The 16,855-nt window shown below is 37.3% G+C and overlaps 1 protein-coding gene across 13 annotated transcripts in view; it reads left to right on the top strand.

Annotated features, from left to right (window-relative positions):
* FAM13B (family with sequence similarity 13 member B) overlaps positions 1-16,855 on the top strand; it is a 111,719-nt gene that overhangs the window by 3,357 nt on the left and 91,507 nt on the right. For all 13 annotated transcript variants that reach the window (XR_011257316.1, XM_069592125.1, XM_069592122.1 and 10 more), the window contains exons 2-5: positions 7,837-8,003; positions 9,690-9,881; positions 10,309-10,521; positions 16,386-16,563. Coding sequence is in view for 12 of the 13 variants with exons in the window: in XM_069592125.1 (XP_069448226.1) it covers positions 9,725-9,881; positions 10,309-10,521; positions 16,386-16,563 (548 nt within the window). In the remaining variant the exon portion in view is untranslated. The remainder of the gene's footprint in view (positions 1-7,836; positions 8,004-9,689; positions 9,882-10,308; positions 10,522-16,385; positions 16,564-16,855) is intronic.

The following is a 16,855-nucleotide window of genomic DNA, read 5'->3' as shown; positions in this document are numbered from 1 at the left end:
TGGGAAACTAACATCCTACATGCCACAAGGCATGGCCAAAAAAAGGAGGGGGGCAGAATTTCTGTTTACAGATGGATAAACAGGGAAGAGATTTTTCATCTGAAAAAGGTTTCCAATACTTTAGTAAGTCACACTGCATTAAAAAGATCTCAATTAGGTATATATCAAGATGGAGAACTTACTTGTATAACCTCAGCATTACAAAAGTGATGCATTAAACGAAGATCCTAGCCTCTCCAATGAGTAGGGTTAATGCTCTTAAACTTTCGTTATATTTTGTTAACACAGCTAGGAGCAGAGGAAGGGGTTACTGGATGGAGAAAAATAAAGTATAGTATGTACACATGAACTTGACCTGAAACAATGTTCTCCAGGTGATGCAGTAGGCTTGTATATGGGGTGGTTTACTTTGGGACCTTATAGAAGAGCTGACTTTGATTGGAAATGGGAATAATGAAGGATTTTAAACACAGAATGTAATAAAGGTGGGTTTAATGCACCAACTCCTAATCATATGGTACACTAGATAGATATGAATTGTAATGGTGTGAAGGATAATTCATTATCAGATTTATTTATTCACTCACTGGATATTTATTTTTCTTTTTCTAAACGTAAGATACACGAAGGAGCAAAACCAGAGCATTTGCTTGATGATAGTTGTATAACCGTACATCTATTAGACATTGAATTATGCACTTGAAAAGAGTGAATTTTATGATATGTAAATTATACCTTTGACTTTGTGGATCACAATACACTGTGGAAAATTCTGAAAGATACGGGAATACCAGACCACCTGATGTGCCTCTTGAGAAACCTATATGCAGGTCAGGAAGCAACAGTTAGAGCTGGACATGGACCAACAGACTGGTTCCAAATAGGAAAAGGAGTACATCAAGGCTGTATATTGTCACCTTGCTTATTTAATTTATATGCAGAGTACATCATGAGAAATGCTGGGCTGGAAGAAGCACAAACTGGAATCAAGATTGTCGGGAGAAATATCAATAACCTCAGATATGCAGATGACACCACCCTTATGGCAGAAAGTGAAGAGGGACTAAAAAGCCTCTTGATAAGAGGAGAGTGAAAAAGTTGGCTTAAAGCTCAACATTCAGAAAACTAAGATCATGGCATCCAGTCCCATCACTTCATGGGAAATAGATGGGGAAACAGTGTCAGACTTGATTTTGGGGGGCTCCAAAATCACTGCAGATGGTGACTGCAGCTATGAAATTAAAAGACACGTACTCCTCAGAAGAAAAGTTAGGACCAACTTAGATAGCATATTGAAAAGCAGAGACATTACTTTGCTAACAGAGGTCTGTCTAGTCAAGGCTATGGTTTTTCAAGTGGTCATGTATGGATGTGAGAGTTGGACTGTGAAGAAGGCTGAGTGCTGAAGAATTGATGCTTTTGAACTGTGGTGTTGGAGAAGACTCTTGAGAGTCCCTTGTACTGGAAGGAGATCCATCCAGTCCATTCTGAAGGAGATCAGCCCTGGGTGTTCTTTGGAGGGAATGATGCTAAAGCTGAAACTCCAGTACTTTGGCCACCTCATGAAAAGAGTTGACTCATTGGAAAAGACTCTGATGCTGGGAGGGATTGCGGGCAGGAGGAGAAGGGGCTGACAGAGGATGAGATGGCTGGATGGCATCACTGACTCGATGGACGTGAGTCTGAGTGAACTCCGGGAGTTGATGATGGACAGGGAGGCCTGGCGTGCTGCGATTCATGGGGTCGCAAAGAGTTGGACACGACTGAGCGACTGAACTGAACTGAGATTATACCTTAATAAAGCTGTTTTTTTTTTTTTTAAAGCAACCCACCAGCAGACTTTAAGGAACTTATATATTCTCTTGGGGGAAAGAGACTTTAAACAGACACAGAAGGGGATGTGTAATAAAACATGATGAATGTTTTGGAGCCGAGGAATAACGTGCCCTAAGAAAATTAACCTGGGATATCATTAGGTTAGATGGGTTGGAGAACCCCCTCCAAGAATGAGACTTGAGTAAGAGTGGAAGATGAGAAAGAGGAAGTAAGGGACAGTGTTTGGGGTAAATGAACCAGCATGTACAAAAGTCTTAGGTTGAGGGATATGCAGTGGGTTGACAAGATAATTTAATGAAATTTATTAGATTTCTACTAGAGAAGGAAATACCCTAAATCTTTTTGGTTGGGTTTTTACCTCACTTCAGTATATTTTTTCTTTTGTATATGATGTGTAATAGTTCTATTCTCTTTGGTTTTAAGCATTTTTCAGAGAAGTGCATGTCTGGTTTCTATCTATTATTGCCCTTTTCTGAAATGGAAAAATAGAAAAACTTGAATTGTTTACTTAAAATACGTATTTTTTTTTTTGTGTATCAGGCTGCTGTTCCTTGTAATTGAAAAGGAAAAGTGAAAATAAAGCTCATATCACTTGCTGATTGACATAGTAGGTGCTTCATATTTTGGGGGAAGACTAGGGTGAGGTCTTTTGGATACCAGTCAATCGCCTGCCAGTGCAGGAGACTCAGGAGATGTGGTTTGATCTTTTGAGTCAGAAGATCCTCTGGAGGAGGAAATGGCAACCCGATCCAGTTTTCTTGCCTGGAAAATTCCACGGACAGAGGAGCCTGGTGGGCTACAGTCCATGCGATCACAAAGAGTTGGACATGACTGAGCACCACACACACGCAATGGATTAAAAGTTTGGAAAAGTGAAAGTGAAGTCGCTCAGTTGTGTCCAACTCTTTGCGACCCCATGGACTGTAGCCTACCAGACTCTTCTGTCCATGGGATTTTCCAGGCAATAGTACTGGAGTGGATTGCCATTTCCTTCTCCAAGGGATCTTCCTGATTCAGAGATCTAACCCAGGTCTCCCGCATTGTAGACAGATGCTTAACTGTCTGAGCCAGTAGGAGCTCAAATTAAGGATCAGATAAGAAAATGTTTTTATGTTAAAAGCAGACTATATTGTGGTTCATTGTAGAACCACTTTTGAAACTAATTATTTCAAAAGATATATATACAGGTGTTGGCATAATAATTTTTGAATAGCAAGTACAGAATGTTTGCTTTATGAATTACCTTTATGAAGTATCATTTCATATATTTCAGTAAAACTTCAGACAGTATTTTCAGTGTTGGCTGCAGTCATTGTTGTCTAAAAGAGTGTTAACTAAAAGGCAGCAGACTAGAGTTTTACTATTTTAGTGACCTACACACTAGTCAAGTGACTAAATTTAAACCAGTTTCTTCAGCTCTGAAATTTTTTTTGTTATTCTTTTGAGAAAGAAAATGGTAATCTACTATGCTTATTTCACAGGGAGTGGTTGTGAAGATTCAGTTGGATAGTGAACTGGCAAGTTTATCAGAAATGATAGCATCATTTCAGATATTAGAGTTCTGCTGTTGTATAATATTCACAACCTGGGAAACAAAATTGAAATCTTTTTTTTTTTCCTTTCAAAGTTCATAATTAAGTGGAAAAGACATATACAAAAAATAAGTATAATCAGTACTTTTTTGTTTGTATGTCACTCTTGCCCCATACCTCGCCAGCAATTTTTACACAGGTCTGTGCAAAAAGAGAGAAATGTTCTGCTCTCAAGGGATCCATTTGGTTAGAACAAGTTGTGGAATTACTTCCAATGGTTTTTTTTTTTTTTTTTTTTTAAAGAAGTGTTTTGTAGATTGTTATTAAAGAGCAGCAAGAAATGATATGCTAGTCTTAAGATCATACTCATTAGTAGGCCCAAGGTGAGCATGTTTTCAGTGGAGGAACGGGAGGGGTGAAAAGTTACTAAACAGAGGAGTCTTGAAGAGTCAACATTTGTCACTGTTGAGATCATACCCATGATGTAATTGACTAGGATGGGTTCTCTTTAGTGCATATATGTTTTCTCAGATATTTTGTGTCATCTTCTAAATTGTTAGAGCTATTTGTTTTTTTTCTGAAAGGCTCAGTCATGTTGGTACTTAGTCAGAAGAACTAATTTAACATTTACTCACTTTGACTTAGTAGAAAATCATGCTAAAGTAGTAACCGGTGACCTTGGAGTGAACGTAAAGGAATTTTTTGGGAGCCAGCTTGCTCTAGCGCACAACAGTTAAACCCTTTCATGAGGAGACATCATTTAAAGTGTCACATTTTCTCATACTTTAGGGTTAAACATCACTCCAGCACTCTAACCTGTTTTTCATGCACTGTTATGTGAACTTTATAAAACTCAAGATCTGACTACTGATAAATATCTTAAAAGGTCATCCTTTGAGGAAGTTTCTTCATCTATCTTGGAGACTAACTTTAGTTACCTTATGGTTTCCCTGGCTTTTGAATCAGATTTGTGGCTTATTTCCAAGTAGATGTGAGAGTATATCTTTTTGCCTGCATAATACTGCTGATTTTAGTGTTCTAGTTTCTTAAGACTTAAATTACTTCTATTAGATTTGGAGTTAGATCCGGCAGCACATTCTAGCATCTTTTACAAATTTTGAAGTTTAGCTCAGTGCCTTGAGGCTCAATACCTGTAAAAGGGGAATAATGCCTTTTATATTAAAAAAATAGCATTTTTTTAGGTATGAGAAATAACTTATGAAGTGCTTATAGATATAAATCAGAGTTTCTTTTAAAAAATTATAACTGATTTACACTATTATTAGTTTCAGATATACAACATAGTGATTGTTGTATTTTTATATATTATACTCTAAAATTATTATAAAGTGGTTTTCTTTCTTGCTTTGATTATCTTTGATTATTGCTGGAAGGAGATATGGCAGCCACTTTTGATGTTTTGTTTAGTTTTTAATCACTTAAGGAGATGTTCACTTCTTATTTATCTTCTTAACCTTGAATAGCCAATGTTATTCTTATTTATGTCTTTATTCAACATATATTTTAAACTTTATATTATGTGTTAGGGATTGTATGGGGCTATACAAAGATGAAATGACAGGGTCGCTACCTACAAGGTCCTCTCTTGAAAAAAAGAGACAGACATATTTTTAGATTCTATGGGATCATTGCTAAAAAGGTAAGAAACATAATAGGAGTAAAAGAGAAGGAGAACTGTTGCCTCAGGAAGTCACGGAGGGTTTGACAGAGGAAGTAAAGTTGAGACTTGATGGTGGATTGGAAGTTTGATGTACAAGATGGAATTTGTCATGGTGTTGAGTTAGGGCTCCAAGACAGAAAACAGAATGCATGCACAGCTTGGGAGGTGTGGGTTGTGAATTTCAGGTATTTAAATATTGTTGGAGAGTAGAGTGAGGTGGAGGGATGTCAGGAAAGGAGATTTTAGGTGAAGTCTGCGGTGTATGTCAGAGGTTCATAAAACTTTGTATGTATTACAGTCACTCGAAGAGCTGATTAAACATACAGAGGCCCTGGCCAGGTTCTCATGGATGCTAGATTGGGGTTGTGGCTGTATACTGAATATCTGTATATTGAACAAACCCTTCCCCATCCCCAGATGAAGTTAGGAAACCAGTGCTGTAGGTCGCTGGTCTCAAAAGTGAGGTGCTGGCACTTGGAATGGGCAGTAAAGTGAAGTCGCTCAGTCGTGTCCGATTCTCTGTGACCCCATGGACTGTAGCCCACCAGGCTCCTCTGTCCATGGGATTTTCCAGGCAATAGTACTGGAGTGGATTGCCATTTCCTTCCCCAGGGGATCTTCCCGACCCAGGGATTGAACCCAGGTCTCCTACGTTGTAGACAGATGCTTTACCATCTGAGCCACCATGTTTGTGGAGGTGGAGGAATACAATTTACTTTTCTGTTTATTTTTAATGTTAATTTTTTTTTCTTTTGCTGAGTCTTGCTGCAAGTAGAATTTTAGTTCCCTGATCAGGAGTTAAGCTAGTGCCTCTTGGGTGGAAGTGCAGAGCCCTGACTACTAAAATGCCAGAGAATTACCTTTAAAAATGTTATTAGAGTGTATGTTTATTATGTTCATCATATCTTAGTGTATTCAATATTTTACTTTAGATATACACGTTTGAGAGGTATGGTCGTAATCTTTTTCCTGATTGAAAAATTTGGAGCCCAGGGCTCTAGGCATTGGAAAACAGTTGAGGAATTTTGTGCAGGAAATTCAGGTTAGATTTGAGTATTGAGGATATCGGTAAGGAGAATAGGTGAGGGGACTTAGTCACAGGGGATTTTATCTCCCTTTGTCTGTATTACTTTTCTTCTGATTTAAAAGTTTGAAATTATGTAGGTTATAAAATAGTTGACTGTGGCCATGAAACCTTTTTGAGAGTTACTCAGAATTAATCAGGCTATTTACTAATAGATTTTCTCTAGGGGCAACCAGTTTTTACGTGAATACTTTGAATAAAAAAGAGGGGTAAATGAGCTGTCTTAAGGTGAAATGTTTTGTTTAGTGGTTGCAGTTGGTAAAATATATGTGTTGCATCTAGCACCATGATTTAGCAAGTGTGGTTATACAAAATACACTTGATTTCATTGCTCATTGTAGTTTTATGAAATCACAGAGGAGGGTTGGTTGGTTATTAGACGTCTTGTCCCTGAAGTTAATCTCTCTAAAAGATCTTATATAACTTTGAAGTTGTTTTTCATGGAAGAGACTACATGTTTTAGCAGGCATTTCAGGAAGTTTTGGAAGTAATCATCTACTAAACATTTGTTGTGGGAATGTGGTTTTCCTTCCCCTCCGTTTTTAATGTTCCTCCTGGAGGTATATGTTACTGTTAACACATTTTTGAAAACCACACTATATGATAATACTCTTCTGCTTACCTGAACCCCTCTTGAGCAGGGACCTGTAGTGTACTGAGCTTATTAGAAGATTTTACATAGATTATTAGAATTTACAGAAGATGATGAGACCAAATATTAAACACCTTGCCAGCAGGTTTTCCCTGTCCTTCTGTCTCTCCACAGCCTCTTTTGCTGGCCTTTTAACAGTATGTAAAGAAGAGAAAGAAATTGAGTTTCTTTCTAAGGCATGCATGGATTTTCTCAGTAAAATGTAACATGTAGGTATTTTTTTATATAAGGAAACCTAGGCTTAGCGACATGGAAGCTGTTCAGGATCACATTTACAGAGCTGATACTTGAATATGCACCTTTCTAGTGCTGTGTATACACGTTGCATATGCACTTTCTAGTTCTAGTTGGGAAACTCCTCTTTTCCAACATGCGCTATTGCCTCTTCAAATTAGAAGGTGTGTACTACTGTATTCTGGATAACAGAATGTTCCTTGTATACAAAGTAAAGTATGTAAGTGTGATACCAAGTATAAACTCATGTCTCACTCTGATCTAAAAGTGCTTCCATGTTTAGCTCTGAGTGTATGAGTAAGGATGGAATAGGACTGGGTGGGATGCGCGTGTGGGTGTGTGCACAAATGAAGGGTCCATTGAGGAAAAATGTATTATGAGAATGGTGTAATCCCTGAAGGTGTGTGCTGTCAAAGATTATCCTGTGCAATGCATTTGTTTATCTTTAGCAGAAAGATTCATACCCAGGTTAGCCATCATAATTTGAAACTTTGTGTAAGATTTTGCCTCTTGTTCTCAGACAGATTTTTTAAAAAAATTATTTATCTATGTGGTTGCATCAGGTCTTAGTTGTGGCATGTGGTATCTAATTCCCTGACCAGGGACTGTATCCAGGCTCCCTGCATTGGGAGCTTGCAGTCTTAGCCACTGGACTACCAGGGAAATCCCTTTCAGGCAGATTTTTTTCTAGGCAGAAGAATGCTTTTTTTCTTTCAGTGTCCTTCCTGAATAGATTCACTGCTTATTCTAGTCTCTTCTCACAGTTAAAGATGTTATAGGAAATTAAAAGAATTTTTTTTTTTGTTTTCTCTTCTAGATTAACTGCTGAAGTACTGATCGAGTTCTGCGTTTCTTCAATGAGGAACTATAGGCTGATCTTCTGCCATAATCTCAAACAGCCATAAATGACAAAAGAATGCTTGCTCAGTGAGGGTAGCTGGTGCAGAAACCATTTTTTAAACTTAGGTGTTTAAGTACTCAAAGGTAAGTTTTCACAATAGTAATTATCCCATGCTTATATATCCACAGAGATTTTAGAATTAATTTCCTATTGCTGCTATTGAATTGTTAAGTTCAGGTTTTGTAGTTATTAGCTGACATCAGATGTGGTAAAGAATGGATTTTGCTTGTCTGAAACTGTTTACATTTATGGCATTTTGCTGTCCCTAAGTTAATTTTTACTATTTCTATAAGTTTCATTTGTTCTCCTGGGTTTACCTTTTATACATATGGACATATACATATACATTTATTTGTGTAAACTTTTAGAATATTGAGCTTTTTTTTTTGTTTTGCTCTTATCTTTCTCTTGTAGTGTGAAAGGCATTGTGTTTCTGGGGTGATGAAAAAAGCTCAGTTGGTGTCTTTTTGTTGATTATCAACTTTTGAAAAAAGTTTTTCTTTCCTTTATCCATATAAAGTAATAAATTTTTATTTCGTTTTTATTTTTTATTCCTTTGGCCATGCTACGTGGGTTGTGGGATCTTAGTTTCCGGACCAAGGATTGAAACCATGCCCTCAGCAATGAAAGCACAGAGTCGTAACCACTGGACCACCAGGGAATTCCCATAAATGAATATTTTAGAAAATGAACATTTATTGAGATTATTTGTTCTTTGATGATTCAGAAATTGGAAACATTGTTTTTGCCCACTGATTTTTTATTGATCACAAGTCCTACAGAGTTAAGATGAATAATTTATTTCTACTGAACTAGACAGACTGTGGAAGTTTTTCTTTTGAATAACTATGAAGCAGCAGGATTGATAAAAGAACATTCTCATTAAAGGTAGATGCCTAGAGCTGAAGAATTTCCTTTGTTTATAAAGGAAATGTTTATGGCTGCTCTGTCATGTAGAAATAAGAACTAGTTAATCTTGTTCTTACTAGCCTATCATATAAAAAAAAAGATTCTCTCCTGTTAGGTTGCTTATGAATTGAGTGGTTAGATGAGCTTCATATACCAGAGTCCAGAAATGATTAGGTTTGACCTTTTACTTGTGTCATTATTAAGCTTGGTCAGTAAGGTCTTATTGGTGCAAAATTTGCCCCTTAATTTGTCTTTGAGACATTAATATCCATTGCGAAGTTCAGTGATCAGTTTTGCCATTGTTTGATAAATAGGCAGTCATGGCATGGCATTAGTATTGGCTTCCCTGGTGGCTCAGCTGGTAAAGAATCTGCCTGCAGTGCATGAGATCCCAGTTTGATTCCTAGGTTGGGAAGATCTGCTGGAGAAGGGGTAGGGTACCCACGCCAGTATTCTTGGGCTACCCTGGTGACTCAGCTGGTAAAGAATCTGCCTGCAATGTGAGAGACCTGGATTCGATCCCTAGGTTGGGCGGATCCCCTGGAGAAGGGAAAGGCTACCCACCCCAGTATTTTGGCCTGGAGAATTCCATGGACTGTATGGAATCGCAAAGAGTCGGACACGACTGAGCAACATTCACTAAAGGGAGCATTCAGAACTGACTTCACATAGTAGAGAAAATGTTTAGATGATTGTATTGAGCTTTAATTGTAGAACACACTATGGGCCTGGTAACTGGAAGATATTTAATAGATAAGAACACCTTTAGGTGTAAAGCCTTCTTCTTTAATGTATTTAGTCATATTGCCACCAGTTAATCATTATAGTCTTTTTTTTTTTTTTCCCCTTTCATTTGGCAGAAAAGACAGCTTTGATTTCTGGCTGCAAAAAAGATATGAGGAAGAGCTCCTCCCCTTCCTTGAGTAACTGCAACTCCGTTCTTGCTAACAAAATATTTGGAATTCCACTTGATGAGCTGCAGCAGGGAGGACATCCAGACAATGAGGTTCCGTTCATAGTCCGCCATGTAGTGGACTATATTGAGGAACATGGTATATATTTCCTTACTTTGAGGGCTAGCCTTTGTTTTAATAGACACAACTTATCCCATTTTGACCTTGGATTATTTTTTTCCTCAGTACTCAGTGTCTAAAATATTGTGGGGAAAACTGATGGAAATTCTTTTTTTTAAGTGTGTCTTTCACTTAAAGTCATATATTCAGATATGCCTGATTTAGAGCATATTTTAGTGGGAGGGATGATAAGAATATTTTTTAACGAATATAAGAGGGTGGAATAAAGTACAGTATCCTTCAAGACAGAGACAGTGTGTGATTTTAGATGTGTGATTTGAAGCTGTTCAGCCCTATCAGGGGATACAAGAATGGCTTTCTGAAAGTACGAATATTTTAAGTTCACTGGAGAATGAATATATATGGTAGTTGAAACTTACTTAATTTTTGCCTTGAACTAATGTAGGAGGTCTGGAGCAACAAGGACTTTTTCAAGTCAATGGAAATGCTGAGACAGTGGAGTGGCTTCGGCAGAGATACGACAGTGGAGAAGAGGTGGATTTGGTTAAGGAAGCAGATGTTCCCTCAGCTATTAGTCTTCTTAGGTTTTTCCTTCAAGAACTTCCTGAACCTGTTATCCCTGGCAGTTTGCATATTCACTTGATGCAACTTTCTCAAGGTAACATAATCTGAATCTTACCAATCAATCACTTAACATTTAATTTCGAAATCTTTTATCTTTTAGAAATCTTGACATGTAAGCAGTAATTATAGTAATTCTGAGAATAATTTCTTAAGTTCCCATTTGAATACACATGCTCTTTGGGGCTGTATTGTCTAGTTAAAGGAATGGCAACCTCTTAGATTCCTGTGGTGCTATTAACTTTTTATGATAGGTTTTAGTGAGCCTTAAATATAAGATGAGAAGGAGGAAAAGCAGGAGACAAGAACAGAGAGAGAGAAAGGAAGGAACAACGACAAAAAAAGATGTGTGGCAGAAGGCCCCATAATGGCCAGTGATGTTGGTTAGTGGCGATGTTCCTATGCTTATCCTTGGCTTGATTGAATATTCTAGCAAAAACCCGGAGAAGGCAGTGGCACCCCACTCCAGTACTCTTGCCTGGAAAATCCCATGGATGGAGGAGCCTGGAAGGCTGCAGTCCATGGGGTTGCTGAGGGTCAGACACGACTGAGCGACTTTACTTTCCCTTTTCACTTTCATGCATTGGAGAAGGGAATGGCAACCCACTCCAGTGTTCTTGCCTGGAGAATCCCAGGGATGGTGGAGCCTGGTGGGCTGCCGTCTATGGGGTCGCACAGAGTTGGACATGACTGAAGTGACTTAGCAGCAGCAGCAGCAGCAGCAGCAGCAAAAACCAGAAGACAGCTTTGATTCTAAGTTTGGACTATACCTAAAACTTGTTCTTGGATGCCTGAAGGAAAGTGAAAGTCTCTCAGTTGTGTCCAATTCTTTGCTACCCCATGATAAAATATCAAATTGGACATCAGATTGCAAACCAGATAAAGAAATTCATTTGTCTCTGTTGGGTTAGTTTTTTGGTGGTGACTAAAAATAGGGCTTATCTGGGACGGACAAGAAAAATAAACCTAGAGGTATGCAGAAAGGTAAAAGAACCAAGAAGCGATGAGATGCTTCTGTTTCTTGAGCCAAATGGTGTTCATGTGTATATAATAGTGTGATGTGTTTCATTACATAGGAAAATTTATGAAGTTGACATGTAATACAGTTGACTCTTGAACAACATGGGTTTGAACTTACATGTTTTTTCAATAAATTTGTACTATGGTACTACATGACCTACAGTTGGTTGAGTCGACACATGGGGAACCGTGGACTTGGTGGACCTGCTGTAATGTTATACATGACTTTTCAATGGTGTGGAGGGTTGGCACCCCAACCCCTGTATTGTTTAGGGATCAACTGTATTATCCATTTCTTTGTATTTTTTTTTAATTTATTAATTTTAGTTGGAGGCTAATTACTTTACAGTATTGTAGTGGTTTTTGCCATACATCGATATGAACCAACCATGGGTATACATGTGTTCCCCATCCTGAGCCCCCCTCCCACATCCCTCCCCATCCCATCCCTCTAGGTCATCCCAGTGCATCAGCCCTGAGTACCCTGTCTCATGCATTGAACCTGGACTGGTGATCTATTTCACATATGATAATATACATGTTTCAGTGCTATTCTCTCAAATCATCCCACCCTTACCTTCTCCCACAGAGTCCAAAAGACTGTTCTATACATCTGTGTCTCTTTTGCTGTCTCGCATATAGGGTTATCGTTAACCATCTTTCTAAATTCCATATGTATGTGTTAGTATACTGTATTGGTGTTTTTCTTTCTGACTTACTTCACTCTGTATATTTTTTCTGGCTTTTCTTTGTATTGTGGAATCTCTTAAATTTTTTGAAATGGAACTTCTAGAGAAATTCAGTGATAGTAAGAAATTATAACTGCTTACTTAATCCCTACTTGCTGTGAGAGCTGGATATTTTGTTTGTATATATCCGTAAGTTGTGTATGGTTAGAAGAAGAGGATTTCCTTTTGAGAGTATTTTTCCATTTTATTTTTTCTTAAATTTATTACTATTTTTTTTTAATTTAAAAGCAAGCCTAAGTTAATAGATGGCTCTTATATATGTGTTAAAAGTCAATACAAAGATAATTTATGATCCTCTTATGTATGTTTTTCTCTATACAGCTAGATGATAGAGCTCATTTTATACTTGATTTATTCAGGAATGGTTAGCCTGATTCAGTTTTGTTTCTTTATTATGCCACCTGGATCAAAGAATAGGTTTCAGAATTAAGTATCAATATTGTCACCTTTTTTCAAAGTGTAATTTTCTTTTTTTGTCCCAAGAAATATTATTTTTGTTTTGAATTTCTGAATGTATTTCAAATTTCTTTTCTTGGAAGTAGGTATTTTTTCAAATGCTTATATTGAGTCACCTAATAAGCATTTTTGTACCCATTAAATATATATAATGAAACTGATGTGTTAAGAGTTTTTTGAGCTCTTTTTATGTCTTAGAGGCATTCATTTTGTTTTTATAATGATAGGATTCCATTTTCCCTGTGTTATAGAATTGTAGACAGGTCTTTTAAAGTTCTAAGAATCTGATAATCTTTCAGTTTTGACTGAAAATTTATAAATGAATAAGTGGAATAAGATTTAGTGATAATAAAGTTACTGCCTCTCATTGATGCTATCAGTCAGAAGCTGTTCTGTCAGTGAGATTGTCATTTTCACTCCTACATTTACTCGTTTAACAGGATGACAGTATCATGTACTGTGTTACTTATGGAGTTACAGTGTATATCTTACTAATTATTCTATGTCAGTATTCACTTGTGAAGGAACTTAAGACGTGCAGAAATGCTTTTGGCCTGTTTTCAGAAAACCACCTTTCTCCTCTGTTGCACATGTACATAACCATTAGCACACACCCATATACACACACATGCATGTACACACACCCATATAAGACACCCATCTTTTTAATAGCTATGCAGATAGGTGTGGTACTTGAGGTGATACTTGTATTTCTGTTGTAATAAAATCTATTCGTTCATCCTTTAATCATTTGGGAAGTTGTCTGGGTCTCTGGACAAAATTCTCTCCGTTTATCATAGGTAACTCTTACATTAATATTTTAATTGATGTTCACAAATAGATGAAATTAGTGCTTTTAAGGTCACGGAGGGAGCATTTTTCCGGTTGCATTTGAGTTGGTGTTTTTTTGTTTTTTAAAGAGTGGTTTTCATTTTCTGTGGCAGCTGGACATTGCAAAGTGATGTGGTGTGGTGTGGTGTGGTGTGGTGTGGTGTGATGTGGTTTGATCTTTAATTTAGACCAATATTTCACAACCTTGGTACTCCTGATACTTTGGGCTAGGTTATTCTTTAGTATAGGGGCTATCCTTGAATTTTGAGATATTCAGTAGAATCCCTGGACTCTGTCCACTGGTACCTCTTTCCCCCAGGTTATGACAGTCATTCCATTCATTGTCAATGTTATCAACCATTGGTTTAGCTCATGATAGTTTGTCCAGTTGTTTATACATCATATTTTGGTAGAAAACACAATTCACAGTTCTGTGAATTTGTTGTTACATTTAAAAAAAAACCTGTTAACAATGCTTAAAAGATTTCCTAGTCAGGGGAATCTTCTTTGATATGTACATATATTTTTCCTGGTTATGATTTAACTAGGAAGTAGGCTTAAAATGGCAACCCAATCCGGTACTCTTGCTTGGAAAATCCCATGGATGGAGGAGCCTGGTAGGCTGCAGTCCATGGGATCGCTAAGAGTCAGACACGACTTCACTTTCACTTTCACTTTTCACTTTCATGCATTTGAGAAGGAAATGGCAACCCACTCCAGTGTTCTTGCCTGGAGTATCGCAGGCATGGGGGAGCCTGGTGGGCTGCTGTCTTTGGGGTCGCACAGAGTCAGACACGACTGAAGCAACTTAGCAGCAGCAGCAGCAGGCTTAAAAGGAAAAAAAAAGTTAAAGCAGATATGTTTTTGACACATACACATACACATTTAACTAGGAAGTAGGCTCAAAAGGAAAAATAGTTTAAGCAGATATGTTTTTAATACATACACACACACGCTGCTCTGCCTTGTTTGAAGACTTTAGAAGCAACCTGGTAGATGTAAATATTTTTGAGTACTTTTTTGAATACTGGAAATGTTCACTAATAAAGCAGCATTTTAAACAGTATTTCAGGCAAAAGCAGTGTAGCCCACAATCTTATGACCCCGTCAAATCAAATGTTTTAGTAGTGCAACATCTTGTTTCAGTTACTGTGTATTTATTCAGCTTCTTCAACTAATTTTTATTGAACCCCCTACTGTGTGCCAGGCACCGTTTTAGATTCTGGGAATGCAGAAGTGAACAAAACTGTCTTCATAGAGCTAAAATTCTGAAGGGGCATAAGGAGAGTTAAATGATAAAATAAATACAAGAGTATGTTACATAGCTAAAGAGAATGTTATGTAGAATTTGTCAGTGTTGATGTAGTCATCGTATTAATAATATTAATTGATGCATATATTTTTGAGTTGATATACATGGTTTTTCTTAAATAATCCTTTTCTGCTACATTTAGGTTGTTAAAAATTTCGGTGGCCCAGATGGTAAAGAATCTGCCTTCAGTGTGGGAGATGTGGGTTTGATTCCTGGGTCAGGAAGACCCCTTGGAGAAGGGAATGGCTGCCCAGTGCAGTATTCTTGCCTGGAGAATTTCATGGACAGAGGAGCTTGGCAGGCTGCAGTCCATGGGGTCTCAAAGAGTTAGATGCAACTGAGCAACTAACAGACTAACACTTTCACACTTTCATAGTCACAAATATTCAAAAAAACATTCATTCAGGGACTGTTCCAACCAGTTATAAAGACAGAGTACCTGGGCAGTTGATAATATCATGAAATGTAGAAGAATTGTTACTGGTTGCATTTTAAATTTTAAGTGAAGCTCATATGACCATAGCTGTTTCTATTAACTTCTTAGTGTTGTGTTATTTTGTAGAGATGACCAATATCATGATCATAACCTTTTACCAATAGTTTTTCCAATAATTATTTTTAAATTAATTTTAAGGACCTCAAGAAAAATACAGAATGAAAGATAATTGGGTTAATTTTCCCTATTAGACCAATTAATTACATTTTGAGGTACCTCTGAGAAATTTCTTCTCCTCGTTGGGACCCTCACCAGTCAGTGGGTTGATACAGACCTAATTTCTGTTAATGAAAACTCATTGACCTAAACACAGGACCTGTCTTGTGGTAGTTGAAAATTCACTTGGTAAACCGAGAAGAATAATTTGTGTTTTTTTTGGCTGCATTATGCAGCTTGTAGGATCTTAGTTCCGTGACCAGAGATCAAACCCCTTGCATTGGAAGCCGAGAGTCTTAACCACTCCATTGCCAGGGAAGTCCTGGAATGCATCCTAAATTTATTGATAGTTCTGTTGATATTGTTGAATTTAATTGTCCTTTTCAGAATGTATTTAATTGTCCTTTGCAGAATGTTAGAAGAATTCTGTTTTTTACTCTGTTTCTTCCTTGTTTTTTCTTTCATTCTGATACTGTTAGCTGGTTAAATTGCTTCTCATTTTTGCTGACTAGTGGTTGGTGTTGACTGATATTGACGAGTACATTTTGACTTCTTAGAGTTGGCACTAATTTGGAAACACATGTACAGTCATGCAAAAGACAGTATGTTGAAAATTAAAATAAGCTCTAGGATTGGAGCCAGTGAATAATAGATGAAGAAAACATCCTCCAACAGTTGAGGGGTTGCATTCCTTCTCCACTTCTTCCACTTAATAAATGAAATGCAAAGCCCTAAGGCATTTGGCCTCTAGTAGAGGAAGTGAAGAGGTTTTGAATTGTTATAGTAAACTGGTGATGTAGGTGGAGTAATGTGAATCTGGCAGAATATCTGAGCTTTGCTTTTACTTCATTAAGAAAAAACCCTGTCATTATGTTTTATAGATTATAATAATGAAGATGAGTTTGGAAGAAAGTTGAGGTTCCTCTTGCAACAGCTTCCACCTGTTAATTACAGTTTGTTAAAGTTCCTGTGTAGATTTTTAGCCAATGTAGCATCACACCATGAAGAAATCTGGTCAGCAAACTCTTTGGCTGCTGTCTTTGGTCCAGATGTCTTCCAGTAAGTTTTTCACAAATTTTTGTTTGATTAAAAAACATATTTGTGAAATAGAATCATTATACTGTCTCCCAAGGGTCATAGGTTGCTTGATGAACCATTATTTTTTATAGTAGAGCTGTTTAATCCTCCCAGCATTTCTGTGAACAAGGTACAAATTAGGTTGGCTTTACAGATGGGAAAACCGAGGCACAGAATGGTGTCATGAATCACTCAGGTCTATACAGTGGCTCGGTTTCTTCAGACTTTATCTGTGATGGATTTAAGGACTCTCAATTCAATTTGGACTTTTCAT

The sequence above is a fragment of the Ovis canadensis genome, chromosome 5, assembly GCF_042477335.2.
Source record: "Ovis canadensis isolate MfBH-ARS-UI-01 breed Bighorn chromosome 5, ARS-UI_OviCan_v2, whole genome shotgun sequence".
NCBI lineage: Eukaryota > Metazoa > Chordata > Mammalia > Artiodactyla > Bovidae > Ovis > Ovis canadensis.
This window is presented reverse-complemented; position numbering and strand designations above follow the sequence as displayed.